Here is a 14,480-nt window from a genome sequence, read left to right on the forward strand (position 1 = left end):
TGGACCAAAACCTGGCACTGAATCAGCCCCTCTATGTGCAACAGCCAGAACTGAGGCCATTCTGAAATAAATATAGAAATTCTAAACCACTTCTCATTTTGGGAAATGGATACAATTATCCTCCAAAAGGATCAGCCAATAAATCACTCGACAAATTGACATGATAAATCAGCAGCAGAGGATGAAAAGCCAGGCATGTGCTCCCAACTGCTTTCTCTTATGGATGATATGACATTAAAGGCTAAAACCAGCTTTGAAAACAAAGTCTCCAACAAATAGAGCTCCCAATGCAGCTCGCCCCACACCTTCCCTCCATAGCATCACGTTGACCTTCTATACCAACAAATCTTGTTAATATTGAATCTGCTGTGTTTTCCAGTTTTAACCCCATACTCTGTGAGAGCACACTGCAGAAGCAGCAGTGTTCCTCCCATCGAGAGAGTTCTTCCCACCAAGCCAGCTGGGCTTTCTCATCTGTCTTCCCTCATCCATGTCTGCATCTCATCTCTAGAACTTTATCAGGACCCACATTTATGTTTTTGCTGTTAACTTAGGAGCTACTATTCCCTCTTGGTTTGTTCCATGCAGTTACAAGCCACCTGCTAAGACTAGAACTTTGGCATCTCCTTTCAAGAGGGCACAAGACATAATTACAGACTTGGGCTCCAAGAATGACATACTATTTGCCAAATGCTCTGCTCTGTATTGCCAGGTTTTGACTTTCCAGGCCCCTCGCAGTGGCAACATCCTGATTTGTCTAACTGTGATTTGGCAAGACCTAACCTAGCATCATATTGGGTGTCTTCTATCATGAGTAAGAACAAGCGAGGGTTGCACGCACAGCAGTGCCAGTTCTCCCACCCGGCGCCGTGTGTGGGATTCCTTTCTTTGTTCTGCCAATTGGTAGGTGGCAAAAAACCTTCCAAACGTTTATCCAAGATGTGGGGGTGGAAAATCAATGAGAAAATCCTACTGCTGCTTTGCAGCCTAATCAGAAGTCTTTGATAACATCCTAGCTGCGAAAGTTCACATTGTCTTTTCCCTCCCTGTGTAAAATAGATCTTAGAATAAAGGAATGACTTTGCTAAATAAACTTTAGCTCATGGCACTTCTACCACAGAATACAAACAGCCTGTATTCAGGCAGTGGCAGCCAACTGGATGGAGTCCAGCTAGAGATAAGGCTCACTTTCTGGAGGACAAACAATACAGCTGCAGTGGGCATGATCCAGAGGCCCAGAATCTCTGGTTGTGTCTCAATCTGAGTGCAGAAGACAATGAAGAGAAAAAGGGAAACTCCATTACCTTCCCTGGGAAGCCTGTGCTGTGTGGTCGGGAACACCAGACAGGTCCCTGATATAACAACCGATCAGGCCCTAGGAAGACGTCTTGCTTCTGTGTCCCTGTCCCTCCTCACCAGCATGAGTGGTTAAATCCAACTGATTTACTAATTAGACAATGTAACAGTGACAACATCTTTGAAACGATCGTTCCATCTCCCCTGTCTCATTGCTGAGTCAAACAGCTCAATTCCTCTGCAGCTGCTTGATTTCTCTGCATTTCTGACACTGCCTCTTGGGCACGAGTCTTGCTACACAAATGATGTTTGCACTGCAGCGTCTGGCACAAACACCTGATTTGCATCATTACCAGCTTGATACAAGCCAGGTTCTCCCTGGCTCCTTCCTTTTCAGGGTCCCTGTAACACCACAGTGGTTTGGGGTTCACCCACTCTGAATTCAGAGATGCATGTGAAAGGTTTCTTTGATTTATTTCTTTTTACATCGAACATGAATGCAAACGAAGACTAGAAACAAAAATAAGGCATTTTGTAAAGTAAAAGTAAACTGAGGCTGTGGGGGAGCACAAGCATTTGTACTGTGCTAAATGGCATGAGAAACACATTATACAAAAAGGAAGTAAACCTGACTAGTTTATTATGTTCATTCAGAAAACTGCAGAAAGGTAAAAGAAATCAAAGTCTAAAATTACTCAGTTTGAACCTTGGCATGTTTGGATGTTGGAGAGGAAAAAAAAGCAAAACGTCTTGTTAATTGTGCCTGTCTGTGATCACAAACTCATTTGATACTTGGTGACAGTATCAATATCCTGCCCTGGTGCTGGTACCGGTACCCAAGTCTGCCCCAGCAGTACCCGCAGCAGGGATTCCTGCACTGCTTCTGCATTGGGAGTGTGCAGGGTCCTTGGCAGCGCAGAGGAAGAAACCACTTATTTAATGAGATTTTAGTGCACAGGAGTGACAGAGCAGATGGGACAGAGCTTGAAACACTTGAGTGACACCACGATGAGCTCTGGATTTGTGGGCCTTCTTTAACGAGATACTTTAAACCTCTGTTTATCAAAACTACAGAGAACCTGCACTTATAACCAGAGGCACAGGAAGCAGGTGCACAGCAGGTCTGGACAGGCTGTGAGCCCTTGGCACAGAGTGTTTGGTATATGGGAAGTCATTCGGGTTTTCAGCGCAGGCTTAAACCTTGTCTGTTGCTGAGTCATCACAAGTGGGCAGCTTGTTAGCTCATTGCAATGATGAGATAAATCCTATGTGGATTGGTCTCCAGGTGCTTAATTCCCCCTCTTTTTTTTACAGCTGACAGCCATGTCAAAGATTTGGCCTTTCCTGCACTATGAAAAAGGCTTTTAATTACTCAGCTCAGCCCGGACCAGAGAAATCCTCAACTTAAAAGTTACTGCCTGAAGAAAGAGATAATAAGGATGAGGGGCCGGGGGTTCTCTTCCTCAGTGTTTCCCTGACCTATGTGCATCAGATGTTGGACTGCAAGGGCAAGTCCCATTTTGCCCACTGCAGCCTGCGTCATGCACAGCCTGAATGCAGGGGAAGATCTCTGCAGGAGTGATACCATGGGGCTACAGCACAGCAGCCAAGTAGCTGGCATTGGGTAAAGAAAGAATGATAAGAACCATAAATATGTGCCACATCTCAGCTGCTATCTCCATCAGGTGATGGAAGATGCTGCCAATACACACTCATATATACTATAAATGTTAGAACATGTGACATAGAATCATAGAACAGTTTGGGTTGGAAGGGATCTTAAATTTAGTTTCAACCCCCTGCTGCGAGCAGACACCTTCACTAGACCAGGTTGCTCAAACATGCTGCAAAAGGCAACAAGACAGAGAGCTCCATTGCAGCCTTAATCCCACATCAGCACTGGAATACCCCCTGGCAGACCATAAAGCAGAGAGCGATGCTAGGAGAACAACTTGCACATTGTTGTTACAGGATATGCTTGCCTTTTTGAACTCATGTTCATCTCACAGCCAGCTCTGGCAGAAGAGACAGTACTTTGTAATCACTAGCAAGCACATAATGGGCCATATTTGAGGAATGGCTGCACAGGCCAGACAGGGACAAACACCCAGACTGCAGCATCACATCACAATGATACACTTCATTCCACTTTTAATTCAGGCACTGGTGGATTTGAGCCCCAACAGGCTGTGGCCTGTTTTAATCCAGCAAACTAAACTGGAAAAACTATTATTCCACAGTAAGCACTGTAAGCACAGATATACACTAAAGTAGCCATAACATTTTCAACCATAGAATACAAATTTTAAACCATAATACATTAATTCCACTTCCTCAGGCAGGCAAGTCTTTACATATAGGACTTCTTTCTACACATATGTATTTACTTGGATGGGTAAACACCTTTGAAACCAAATCCACAAAAAGGCTGTTTCTAACTGGGACAAGAAGGTGTGAAATCTACACCTTCAGTTATGACTTTCATTATAGAGGTATCTTAAATGCTACATTTACTCCAGTCTTGAGTTACCCCTAATAAATGTTGGTCTGCTTTCCTTGATACTCTGCACCAGCCATAATTAACACTGTTCTGCTAACTGCTTGCTAAGGGAAGGTCATTAACATCCTCACTGTTAAAGTAGCTCATTAGATCTAGTTTATGAACCTACTCACATAAGAAAGTTGGGGAAGGGAGAAAAAGGAAGGGTAAAAAGTGGTAAGCTTATTCTCACGTTCTTTTCCAGGTCATACCAGGAGCAGCACAAAACCCTTCAAACCAGAACAGCTCAAATTTGCTTACAGGTAATTACAAGGTCCCTCATGCTCAGACCCCTTTTTCTAAAGGAGGCTGTTCAAAAAGGAGATGCCTCTTGAGACACTGGTGAGCTCTGCTGTGGTGAGCCACCATTCCTGGCACTGCAACCCAACACGGCATTCAGTCCTGGGGTCTGCCAAGAGGAGACCCCTCAGTTTAGGTGATGCTGCTATTTGCATGACCCTCAGCACCCAGAAGTGTGATTTGGGTCCCCTCTCACAGAGCCTAGCTGTCAGACCGTGCCACCCTGTCCTGCAGCTGCCTGGCAGGAGCAACTGGAGGTCACGTCCCTCAGGCAAAGCTGAAGCAGCAGTAGCCAAGGAGGTCAGGCCAGGCGGGAACCACCAGCAGCGGGGGACAGGGAGTAGCTTTTAGCCCATCAAGAGGTGCTGGTGGAGGAGAGCTGATCTGTGGCACTTTAAAACACCATCCTCAGACACTGATGTTGCCAGGTGACAAGCAGGTACAGACAGGTTTCAATCCCTAGACCTGATGGGTGGTTGCACAGGGAAGATGAGGAAGAAATTAATTAATAAATCAGGGAGCTAACAGGAGAGATGACAGCACCTGAGCAGCAAGGGCAGTGTGTGCCCATAACAGCAATTCTCCTGGCACGTGTAGGGAGAACAAAGGCTGGAGTCCGTGCCCATTTCTCATCACAGCAAGTCAAGGATGGAAGAGGAGAGCACTGCTGTGCTCAGATGGGAAACAAATTACAGACTTGGAGGAAGGAAAGGAAGGAAAGAAGAGCCAAGGCACAGCTTCAAAAGAAATAAATCACTGCCTGCTCTTGCTTTTCCTGAAGCAAGAGTACATCAGTGAGTGGAAGGAGACTGCTGTTTGTGCAAAGGAACATCATAAACCATGAGGAGGGAAGATGTGCATGTGCACAGAGGAGCATGGGTGCAGGCTCACTGGCATGTCTCACAACTACTTAATTCTGAAAGGCCACAAAGATATAACTAGAATTAATAATACAAACAGCTGAAGCTATGATACAGCCTGAGAAGGGTTAACTGCACTTCACATTCTGTTGCTGGTTGCCTCCACTCAGCTCTTCTAAGCCTGAAATGTTGCCTAGGTATTGAGGCACAGGAAGAGCAGTTAGAAGACTTCTATCTGATACTCAATGTGAGTGGTAGGATTTGGGGTATTTCTCTTAACTGTTCTGTGCTTCAGCAACCATGTCTGCATAGTGGGACCTTTCAAAGACAGAAAAGTACTAAAGGTACTTGGGTGTAATGCGCTGAAGAGGTGAAATTTCTCACTGACTATCTCAAGGATAAAGCAGGAAATCACAGTCCAAGTCATTAAATGGGAATTATTTAAACTCTGCAGGTTATCACAAAGGTCCTGAAAAACATACAGTTATCTAGAAATAAAACTGTCTCATCTAATGAAGTACTCCAGCAATGCCTAGTCTTATTTGTGAATGAATAGGCAGCACTGATTTATAGTAATTGATCCCAGTGCTTGGCAAGTAGTAAAACCTTATGCAAATTATAGCTGCCACCCTAAAACTGCATTTGTAGAACTTCTTTGTAAGTCAGTCTTAAGCCTTTTTACCATGATAAAAGTTATCAATATTTAAAGAGACGTGAAAAATAACCATACATACATGCTTCTTCTCACTTAGCTTTTAAAAACTAACGTGTTTGGTGCTTTGGGTGATTGCAAGGAGCTGACCTGCATTGGAACTAGGAGGATTAAAGAAAAATCTGAATCTGACCTTCAGCTCTGTGGCACACCAGGGAGCGAGGGAGCAGTCACACACATGAGGCTGCAGCTGTTACGTACCTTCTACATGAGGATTATAAGATCAATATAAGCATTTATTGGTATCCAGCCGCCTGCGACAGCTTAGTCCTACAAGGACATGGGCGGCTGATTCCTTATTAAGAGCACTGCTAGAGGGAATCTCACCATGAACTCACCAAAACTAGGCAAGATTCCAGCCATATTTGATCAAAACACTGCTCAGTTAGGGAGGGAGCTTCAGGTGCATTTTGTAAGCAGTCAGAAGAACTGGTGTATCCTCAGGATCTCAGGTGAACCCTGAGGCATCAGGAGCTGGGTTTCACTGCTTTGGACCATGCCTGTTATTGCAGCTCATCCAATTTATCCTGCCTTCTGCCTCTCTCTTTCAAGACCTACACTCTTCTCTCGATCTGCTTCATGGTGGCTCTGGAATAACAGCAGTGTGAGTGGATGGGGATTCCCAGAAGGACTATGGGAACTGGGTTCCCAAATTTCCCTTAAAGCCAACAGGAGCAGGTAGCTTAGTTTCCACCGACTGCCTTGAAAATACTAATCATAACTCAGGCTGCTTCTGTAGCCTGCCCAAGTGAGCTGTCAGTGCTGTATAAAGGTCTCCATCCCACAACAGCCAGACAATTCCAATGACAAACACCAGCAAGTTTTAACAACCAAGGTGATTGCTTGTCTTAGCTCTGGTGGAGAAGTTGGCTGTTTGTCCTTTCACTCTGAATACTATTTGTTTCTCTGTGTTATGTGAAAGCAGCTGATCTTTCAATCACTGTAGTGCTGGGAGCATGAGTCAGCCCAGCCAGCCCAGAGGCTACAGAGATGGATGATGGTGCTTTCTGTGGCATGAACACTTCACTCCTGCTCTCCTGCCACAGAGATTGAACTTGAGTAGCCTCCTCCCAAATGAGAACTGCCCAACATGTACAGCATTAGAATAATTCAAAATCATAATTAATATTTTCCCAGTCTAAAGAAAGCCTAAGGCAGGCATTAAATTGAGGTTAAGCATATTTCAGGCAGGCATCCTTAAGTAACTCACAACTTGTTTGATCTCTGACTACCAGAAGGGCAAGGCACATCGTTTCCTACAACCGAAGTTTTTGACCTGTGACACTACAGATCCCTGGGCAACTTTCAAGATTAACTGCAACCATTCAGGGTCCTCACCATTCCTCCCAGACAGCCCTCTAATGTGGGATGACAAAGAATGAAATGCAGTGGGGTCATCTGAGGCACCTCAGACCTGCCTCTCATCACTGGCACCCACCTTCTGAGCATGCTGCTCTGCTCTTTTCATTCCCCTACTTGCCATTCCCCATGTCCCCTGCCCTGCACAAAGCACTGCTTCCACTGGTTCCTTTGTTCTTGCCACTTTCAAATCATTCCTAAACCAAGATCATTTCTTCCTGGGTACCCAGAACACTGAGGTTAGCAAAGAGTAAACCAAACTGTACATATTGATTCTCTTAAAACAGTTCTCATTTCTTTGGTCCATTCAGCTTTATCTGTATCTGTCTCCTTTGTACACTTAAGAGGGCTACAGAGCAACTGTATCACTTCTGGGAGCTGCCATTCAAGAATAAATATGTACATTTAAATATATATATAAAATATATAAAATTAAATATATATAAACAATTACGAGTCGATACACACACCAGCATCCATGCAATGAATAGACAAGAAATGATGGGGGGTGTTGTTTAAAAATAGGTCCAGAGCCCCCAGCAGCTGTGTCACAGCAGTACTGAGCTGGAAGAGCACATCAAAGTTCTGCCTCTCAGGTGACGGGACTAGTGAAGACACCAGATACACCACTGGAAAACTGTAGCACCTCCAGCACAACATGAGCAGTGCCACTTTGGGTTTACATGTAAGCTACTATATTTTACAAATGATGATCTGTGTTCTCTGAAACTCAATGCGCTGAACTCCACAGAAGGGTGCAAGAGAAAGAAATTATCCCGGGACATTTAGACTTCTTTTCCTCATTAAATTTTCCAAGCCTTGTATTTCCAACTCCGAATGTTCTCTGATTGCTAGCTTTTGGAGCAGGGTCTTTTGTTTTGCTCTGCACTGGGATGATAGTGGCACCAAAAGACAGATCTCCACTAAAACCAAGGCCAACAACTGCACCAGTTATAGAAAGGAATACTACTAATAAAAACCCAAAGCATACATGCCAGAAAGGGATACTAATAATCCAAAACATACACACCCATCCTGCTGTGGATTTACCCCATCATTTCTTATCATACAAAACAGGTTCAAAATATCAGCAGTCAGAACAGCTGCATGTTCCTACCCATAAATAGATATCTGGTTTATGAGACCAAATTAAGAGTCAAATACACACATAAGAGTGTTCCAATCCAATTTCGAATGGACCTGTGTCCACACCACAGAAGCAACCACTCTCCCTTTACATGTCTATAAGCTTTACAAATGCCCTAGGCTAAAAAGATTTAGAAGCTCACTTCTTGTGCCTATGTGGTCCTTCCAGGTTTAAATTGCAGCTCATCAACAACATAAGCATGGATAAAAGTTGCTTCCCATTGTGCTGGTAAACACAGGCCTGCCTTCCCCTGCATGGTTTAGCTTGGCATTTTAGATAAGCAGTTAATAAACAAAACTAAACATGGGCAAACAACCCTGCCAAAACCTGCTGTGAGCACTTACAAATCCAATCAGATAAGGACTGCCAGCATCTCCCAGGAGGTGTGAAGTGAAACTCTGCAAGGCCACTGCGGTTGCACGGCGTGTTGGAATGACCACATACTGCAAAGGGGAAAGAAAAACAAGTGCATAAGGAAACCGAAGTAAGAACCTGTTCAACTGTCTTGTGTTGCTCAGGTTTATACCCTGGTCAGGGCAAAGTAAACAAGCTCCCCCTGACCCTGCTGGCAGATGAAGCCACTGTCCGGTCTATGGGTGGCTCAAGCAATGGGGAGCTGAGCTACGCTTCCTAGCTTCCTAACACTCTTGATGGCTGGTGCTGAGGGAAGGAAGCTCTGCCTGGTCTGCACTCCTTTCAGCAGCACTGAATGCATGAGTCTGACCAACAGCTTTGATCACGAGACACTTTGCTGTTGCTTCTCAGCCTCTATTTTGCTTGGCTGATGGGGAGAGTGAAGTCTGAGGTTGCCTGCAGCACGTAACTTGCTCAGCACCACCAGCCTTCCAAAAGAGGCTTTTGCTGTAACCTGGGATTTTGTGGGGTTTTCCATAACAAAGAGGTCATTTTGTTTCTTGGAGCATACGCAATTCACATCAGTACAAAATTTGCATCCTCCCCTCCCATTCCATCTCGAGCCACTCGATTATCAAAACTCTGCTGTTCCACTTGGCAAAAGTGGCAGACACATTAGGAATATTTCTACAGACAAGATACTGTAATTTGGTCTCCACTCCAGTGGGACATGATACCCTTGGCCAGGTCAGAATCAGTCTGACTACACAGGATCAGTGCAAAACACAAGTTAGTTCCCTATTAAAAGGGCCACAGCTCACAGAAAACAGAGCCCTAACCACGGAAGGGGATGAGAGCAACCCCTCGTCCTATGGAATGACCTTGATTTTATAACACACATTTAGGAGCAGAAAAAAGTAATTGTCTCCTGCATAAAACTTGGGAAAGAAGCTAGCTATGAATATCTGTGTCAAGTCCACATATCCTGGTTTACAAATTGAGCCTGTCTTGATTTAAAGGCAGTAAGTAATGAGGAATTCAATAGGTCTCTGAATCCAAGTGAACTTTGTTGCCACTTGAAAGCACTGAATCTTCTTGCGCCTCTTCCTGTTGCTCTGAAGAGCCATCTACCCTACCAGAAATTACTCTGGTTTAGCTATTTGTAGATCATGTGTCCACTTTCACTCTGATGGGCTTCCTCTCGTCTTTCTTTAGCCTTGCCAGACTTCAGCTCATTCTTGCCATCCCTTCCTGAAATCATTTATTAATCAAATGTGACATTTCAGGACTGGCATATCCCCAGCTAGAGATACATGGAGATTCATTTACCTTGGCTGACCGGGGTAGGGAGAACTCATGGCTCAATGGCAGCGTACCTCAGGGCACAGAAGCTGAAGCATTGTTTCAATGCTTCAGCATTTTCTTTTAGGGAAAGGGATGAAAAAAAACCATGAAGAAAAGGATAGAAAAAAAACAGTGTTGAGAAGATCCAGACTAGAAGAGAACTGATGCCTGTTTAGAATGATCATGTCATTCCAAGCAGAGGCAATTACCAGTGATGGGCAAAATTAGATTAAATGCTTTTCCTTAGGGTTTTACCATGTGCTTGCAGAATGACCTGCCAGTTCTTTCATTACTGGTTTGACAAAGCTGCAAACACACAGTGCTAATGCACTTTGATGCCACATATTAAATGGGTACCCTGTTAAACTCCTGTTGTGTAACAGGCGAGGAGAAGATGATCAGAACCAGAGCAGTCACCTGGCTACGGATGTTAGACACTGTCCTCCTTTGGCATCCAGGAGCTCAAAACAGATTCGAAGGCTCACAGAAATCCCGAGAGGAAAATAAGGTCTAGACTTGATTAGAGACACAGAAAAGTACTGAAGGTCACACTGTGAAACAGCAGACGAGCTGCACAATTCACTACCATTCCCCAAAGATGCAGGGTAATGGGTGCAACCTGGACAGATTAGACAGAAGAAAATGAAAGCAAAGTAAAATCAAGAGTGAGTTGTTGTCCTTCTTCCCACCTGGCCCCAGCTCACACAGATGCAGTGGAGAAGTATTCTGCAAGAGCTGTTTGAGAAAGATAAAGGGAAATTCTACCTAATGCAAGAGTTCAGAGTTGTGTATATCTGCGACAACGGGATTTTAATCTTAAAATAGTTTAATTTCTATGCAGTTTATGCTAACAAATCTGGAGAAGAAAGCCTGGTTCTAGATTCTATCCATTCTCTTAGCAAAATAATAAAGGAAATGGTAAATTTATTAAAAACTTACCATTTACAGGGAGTGGTAGTGAATTAGTGCCAGTTAGAGAAAGAAATTTGAACGGCACCTGCATCATATGTGTGTGTGCATATATGTGTTTCTTTATACACATGAATACACACATATATCAGCCATAATTCTACATGTCCGTGTATTAAGCAGACATACAGGTTTGCGAGTATCAATACAATTTGCAGCAAGATTTCAGTGTGCCTAGTTAAAGAAGTTACTGATGGTTGAAAGCACTGGTATGGTTTGGCACTAGAAAATACCAAAACTTAGTCAACTTACTCTGGAATTCAAGTTCCAAACACCTCCACAACCCCAAACCAAGCAAGCAAATGAACATGACATTTTTCCTCCTCTTCTAAAAGGATACTGGAAACTAAAAAAGGCTTAAAACAGCATCTCCGAAACACCAAAAAATATCCACCCTATCCCTACTTAAAAAGCATTTTATTCTGATGGAGAGGAAGTAGCTGGTAGCAAACGCTATCTACTGTTCTAGGAAGAGAGCAGTAAATTACAGCTCTCAATGGGCATTTTGATACCAAAATAGACTTAAATTCAAACCAGGCCATGAACATCCCACAGAAGATGGAGGTGGAAGAGCCACAGCAGCTGAGGAGGAAGTCCATGGGATTGTCCTGGCTCATCTCTGACTCCAGGTTCAGGGGCAGGCAGCACAGAGGATGGGCAGAGAGGCTGACCAAGCAGCTTTGGCAAACCTCTGTTCTTTAAATAGAGGTTCGGAAATGCCATGGTTTACTGATGACATTCCCTTCCTGTAATGAAACCATCAGAGTGAGTTGGTCTGAAATAAGTCAACCAGGAAAGCCAAGGAGAGATCACTCTTCCATCAGAGGCCACATGCCGAAGAGGTAAGTTCTGGTTTTTACAAGGGTCTATAGGGACAGGCCAAGGGGAATGGCTTCAAGCTGCCAGAGGGGAGACTGAGATGAGCTCTTAGGCAGAAGCTCTTCCCTGTGAGGGTGCTGAGGCGCTGGCACAGGGTGCCCAGAGAAGCTGTGGCTGCCCCCTCCCTGGCAGTGTTCAAGGCCAGGTTGGACACAGGGGCTTGGAGCAAGCTGCTCTAGTGGAAGGTGTCCCTGCCCGTGGCAGGGGTTGGAGCTGGAGGTAAGGTCCCTTCCAACACAAACCATTTTATGATGTTTATGTCTAAACTCTACTCTCTAAAACACTTTTCTACCCTTTCTGGGTCAGACAGTAACCTTCAGGGCACTGCAAACTGGCCTCTTGCAGCACCAAAGGCAAAGAAAACGCGTGCTAACGCCAGTTGAGCCACTGTCAAAGCCTGGAGATAGTCCAGGTGTCCCTGCTGTAGCCACTGTTCAGAAAAGGCAAAGGCTGTGCTCCAGAGAAACCAGCCTGAGAGAGACCCTTCACTCAAGCTAGGCAGATGCAGTCTACAAAGAAACTTAAAGGAAGTCAAAGGAAGCTGACCTGGTCTCCAAACCACAGCCAGCGCGGAGCAGCACACATCCACCTGCAAACCCTTGGCCCACAGAAGAACTGAGAGACACTCCTTGGTATATCCTTCCTGGGTGTTTGAAGAGGTCTGTGAACCCTCACTCAAAGGCACCACTCCTCCCCGTGCCTTAAAAATCCACACCACAGCACTTGGATTACTGGTGCGTGGAGGCACACAGATACAAGCAACAACGAGAACTTGTGGAAATGCCATTTATCTTCAGCTGTAAAAATAGGGCAGTATTTGACACAACATGAATAATTGTTGTTTATTTATAGGGAAGGTAAGCAGGGGAAAATGAGCCTAAAAGAAGACTTCGACTGTACAGCATTAAAGCAGCTGCTCCAGGGCAGCTCCTGACCATTTAAAAAAGATGCATGGTCCTTTTTCCATGACTGTCAGGACTTGCATAAACTGGAGGATGGCAAAGACCCAAGATTATTGTGATCTGACTCTTACACTGAAATGCCACCAAGGCTCTGCCCATCAGCTTTAGTTTTGGGATAAAAAAAACCACTAAGACCGGATTCCACAAAGTCCCAAGCCCTCAGCATGCCTCAGAATGTTTCCTGTTGCACTGAAGCTCATTCATTATGGCTCTTACAAGGCAGTTTTAATGCTACTTTGGGGGTCTGGTAATTTTAAGGGCAATTTGCAAAGCTGGCAGATAAAATCCGTTTCATAATTAGCACGCTCCAGAAGAAACATCCTCCCCTTCCCCAAGCACCATCTGAGCATGTGCCTGGGAGGAGACATGCAGAGTTGTACTCAGGAGGATAAGGCCTGCTTTGTACAAATCTGCATTTGGAACAAATATCAACCTCTTAAGATCTGAGGCAGTGCAGAACATTCTGCAGTGCTGACAGCTTATCAAACACTCAGCACCTTCTCCTGCAGATAGCTTGAGGAGCTGCACACTGACCATTCCACTGGCAAGAGCAATAGATGCAACGGAAGCGCAAAGGTAGGAAGAGCCAATAATTAATCGTGAAGATAATAAGCAATCATCCTTGCTTTGCCAAGGAAATTCAAGCTGCAAACCCTCTCAAGATGCTTACCAACTTGCCCAATAGGGTTCCTAAGCGGTCATGAGATCTGCAAATCTTGGGAGAGCTCTGATAAATCATTTGGGATGCAGTTTACGAAAAGCCTCACTTCTGGCATAATGCAATAAGTAGGAGCAGTGTTCAGCCAGCACTGAGAGCTTTTTATCCCTGAAAACAGGGTAATATTTATGTATAGGATCAAAGTGGTGTTAAGCTTAGGCTAATAATGCTTTTAAACTCCTTACTGGCCTCAGGCAAAAACAGACACCCTTCTGATTACACCAAATAAATAGTAATCAGTAGAAATTAATTTGCCAAACATTAAAAGTGCATCTTGCTAAGGCATATCCACACCTTTCTCTGGCTAGGACTTGTTACAAAGCTGCCTGTCAAACATGGTTATAGTCCTGGCTCTCACCTATTGCCTGACTGAACCTCCTCTCAAACCCCTTGTGTAACAGGAATGCACTTCAGGCCAGCTGTTTACAGGCTTGCACTGACCTAAGTGGATGTTTGCATGTATTTGTATAGCACTTTTAGAGGTCTGCTCATGCTGATAATGCATTAAGCTGGGCATTATATAGGACACTCAGTTCATTTTCTTAACAGACAAGCTTAAGTGTTAGCATCAGTCGCCAAACTCCAATTTTTAACAGGGTTTTAGTTTCTTTCCCATGTTTTGGAAATTGGAACTAAGGGATTATTTCCAGCTATTTCCAATCTCCCAATTCTTTTGCACTAAAGCAACATAAATAGCTGCATCCCTACAAAATGCAACGCTCTATAGGATGCTGGTGAGACAGATGGCAAACCCTATAAAAAGCTACAGGGTACTGAAGTCACATTGAAACCAACACAGAAAATCTCAGTAATTAAAATGGGACAACGATGGCATCCCTAGGACACTTGATATAACAGTAGTTGGTTGAGAAGTGTCTTTCGGGCTTAGCTTGAGACCAGGTAGGTCAAGTTTCAGCTCTTTCTCTGGCACAGATCTTCTGGAGGACCTTGAACACATCCAGTTGGTACCCTCCCTCCAGCTGTGCTGTGTTGGCAGCAGAGGTGACTTTGAGAGCCACTGCTGGAGGATTTCAGATGTGC

At 44.4% G+C, this 14,480-nt stretch overlaps 1 protein-coding gene across 5 annotated transcripts in view; it reads right to left on the reverse strand.

Moving 5' to 3' along the window:
• SPNS2 (SPNS lysolipid transporter 2, sphingosine-1-phosphate) overlaps window positions 1-14,480 on the reverse strand; it is a 126,095-nt gene that overhangs the window by 17,940 nt on the left and 93,675 nt on the right. For 4 of the 5 annotated variants that reach the window (XR_008972318.1, XM_057410727.1, XM_057410723.1 and 1 more), the window contains exon 10: window positions 8,558-8,656. The exons of the other annotated variant lie outside the window; for it this stretch is intronic. Coding sequence is in view for 3 of the 4 variants with exons in the window: in XM_057410727.1 (XP_057266710.1) it covers window positions 8,558-8,656 (99 nt within the window). In the remaining variant the exon portion in view is untranslated. The remainder of the gene's footprint in view (window positions 1-8,557; window positions 8,657-14,480) is intronic. 5 annotated transcript variants of the gene reach the window in all.

Source organism: Pezoporus wallicus, unplaced genomic scaffold (assembly GCF_028554395.1).
Source record: "Pezoporus wallicus isolate ANWC-B61680 ecotype Strahan unplaced genomic scaffold, APGP_CSIRO_Pwel_v1 contig_8705, whole genome shotgun sequence".
Classification (NCBI taxonomy): domain Eukaryota; kingdom Metazoa; phylum Chordata; class Aves; order Psittaciformes; family Psittacidae; genus Pezoporus; species Pezoporus wallicus.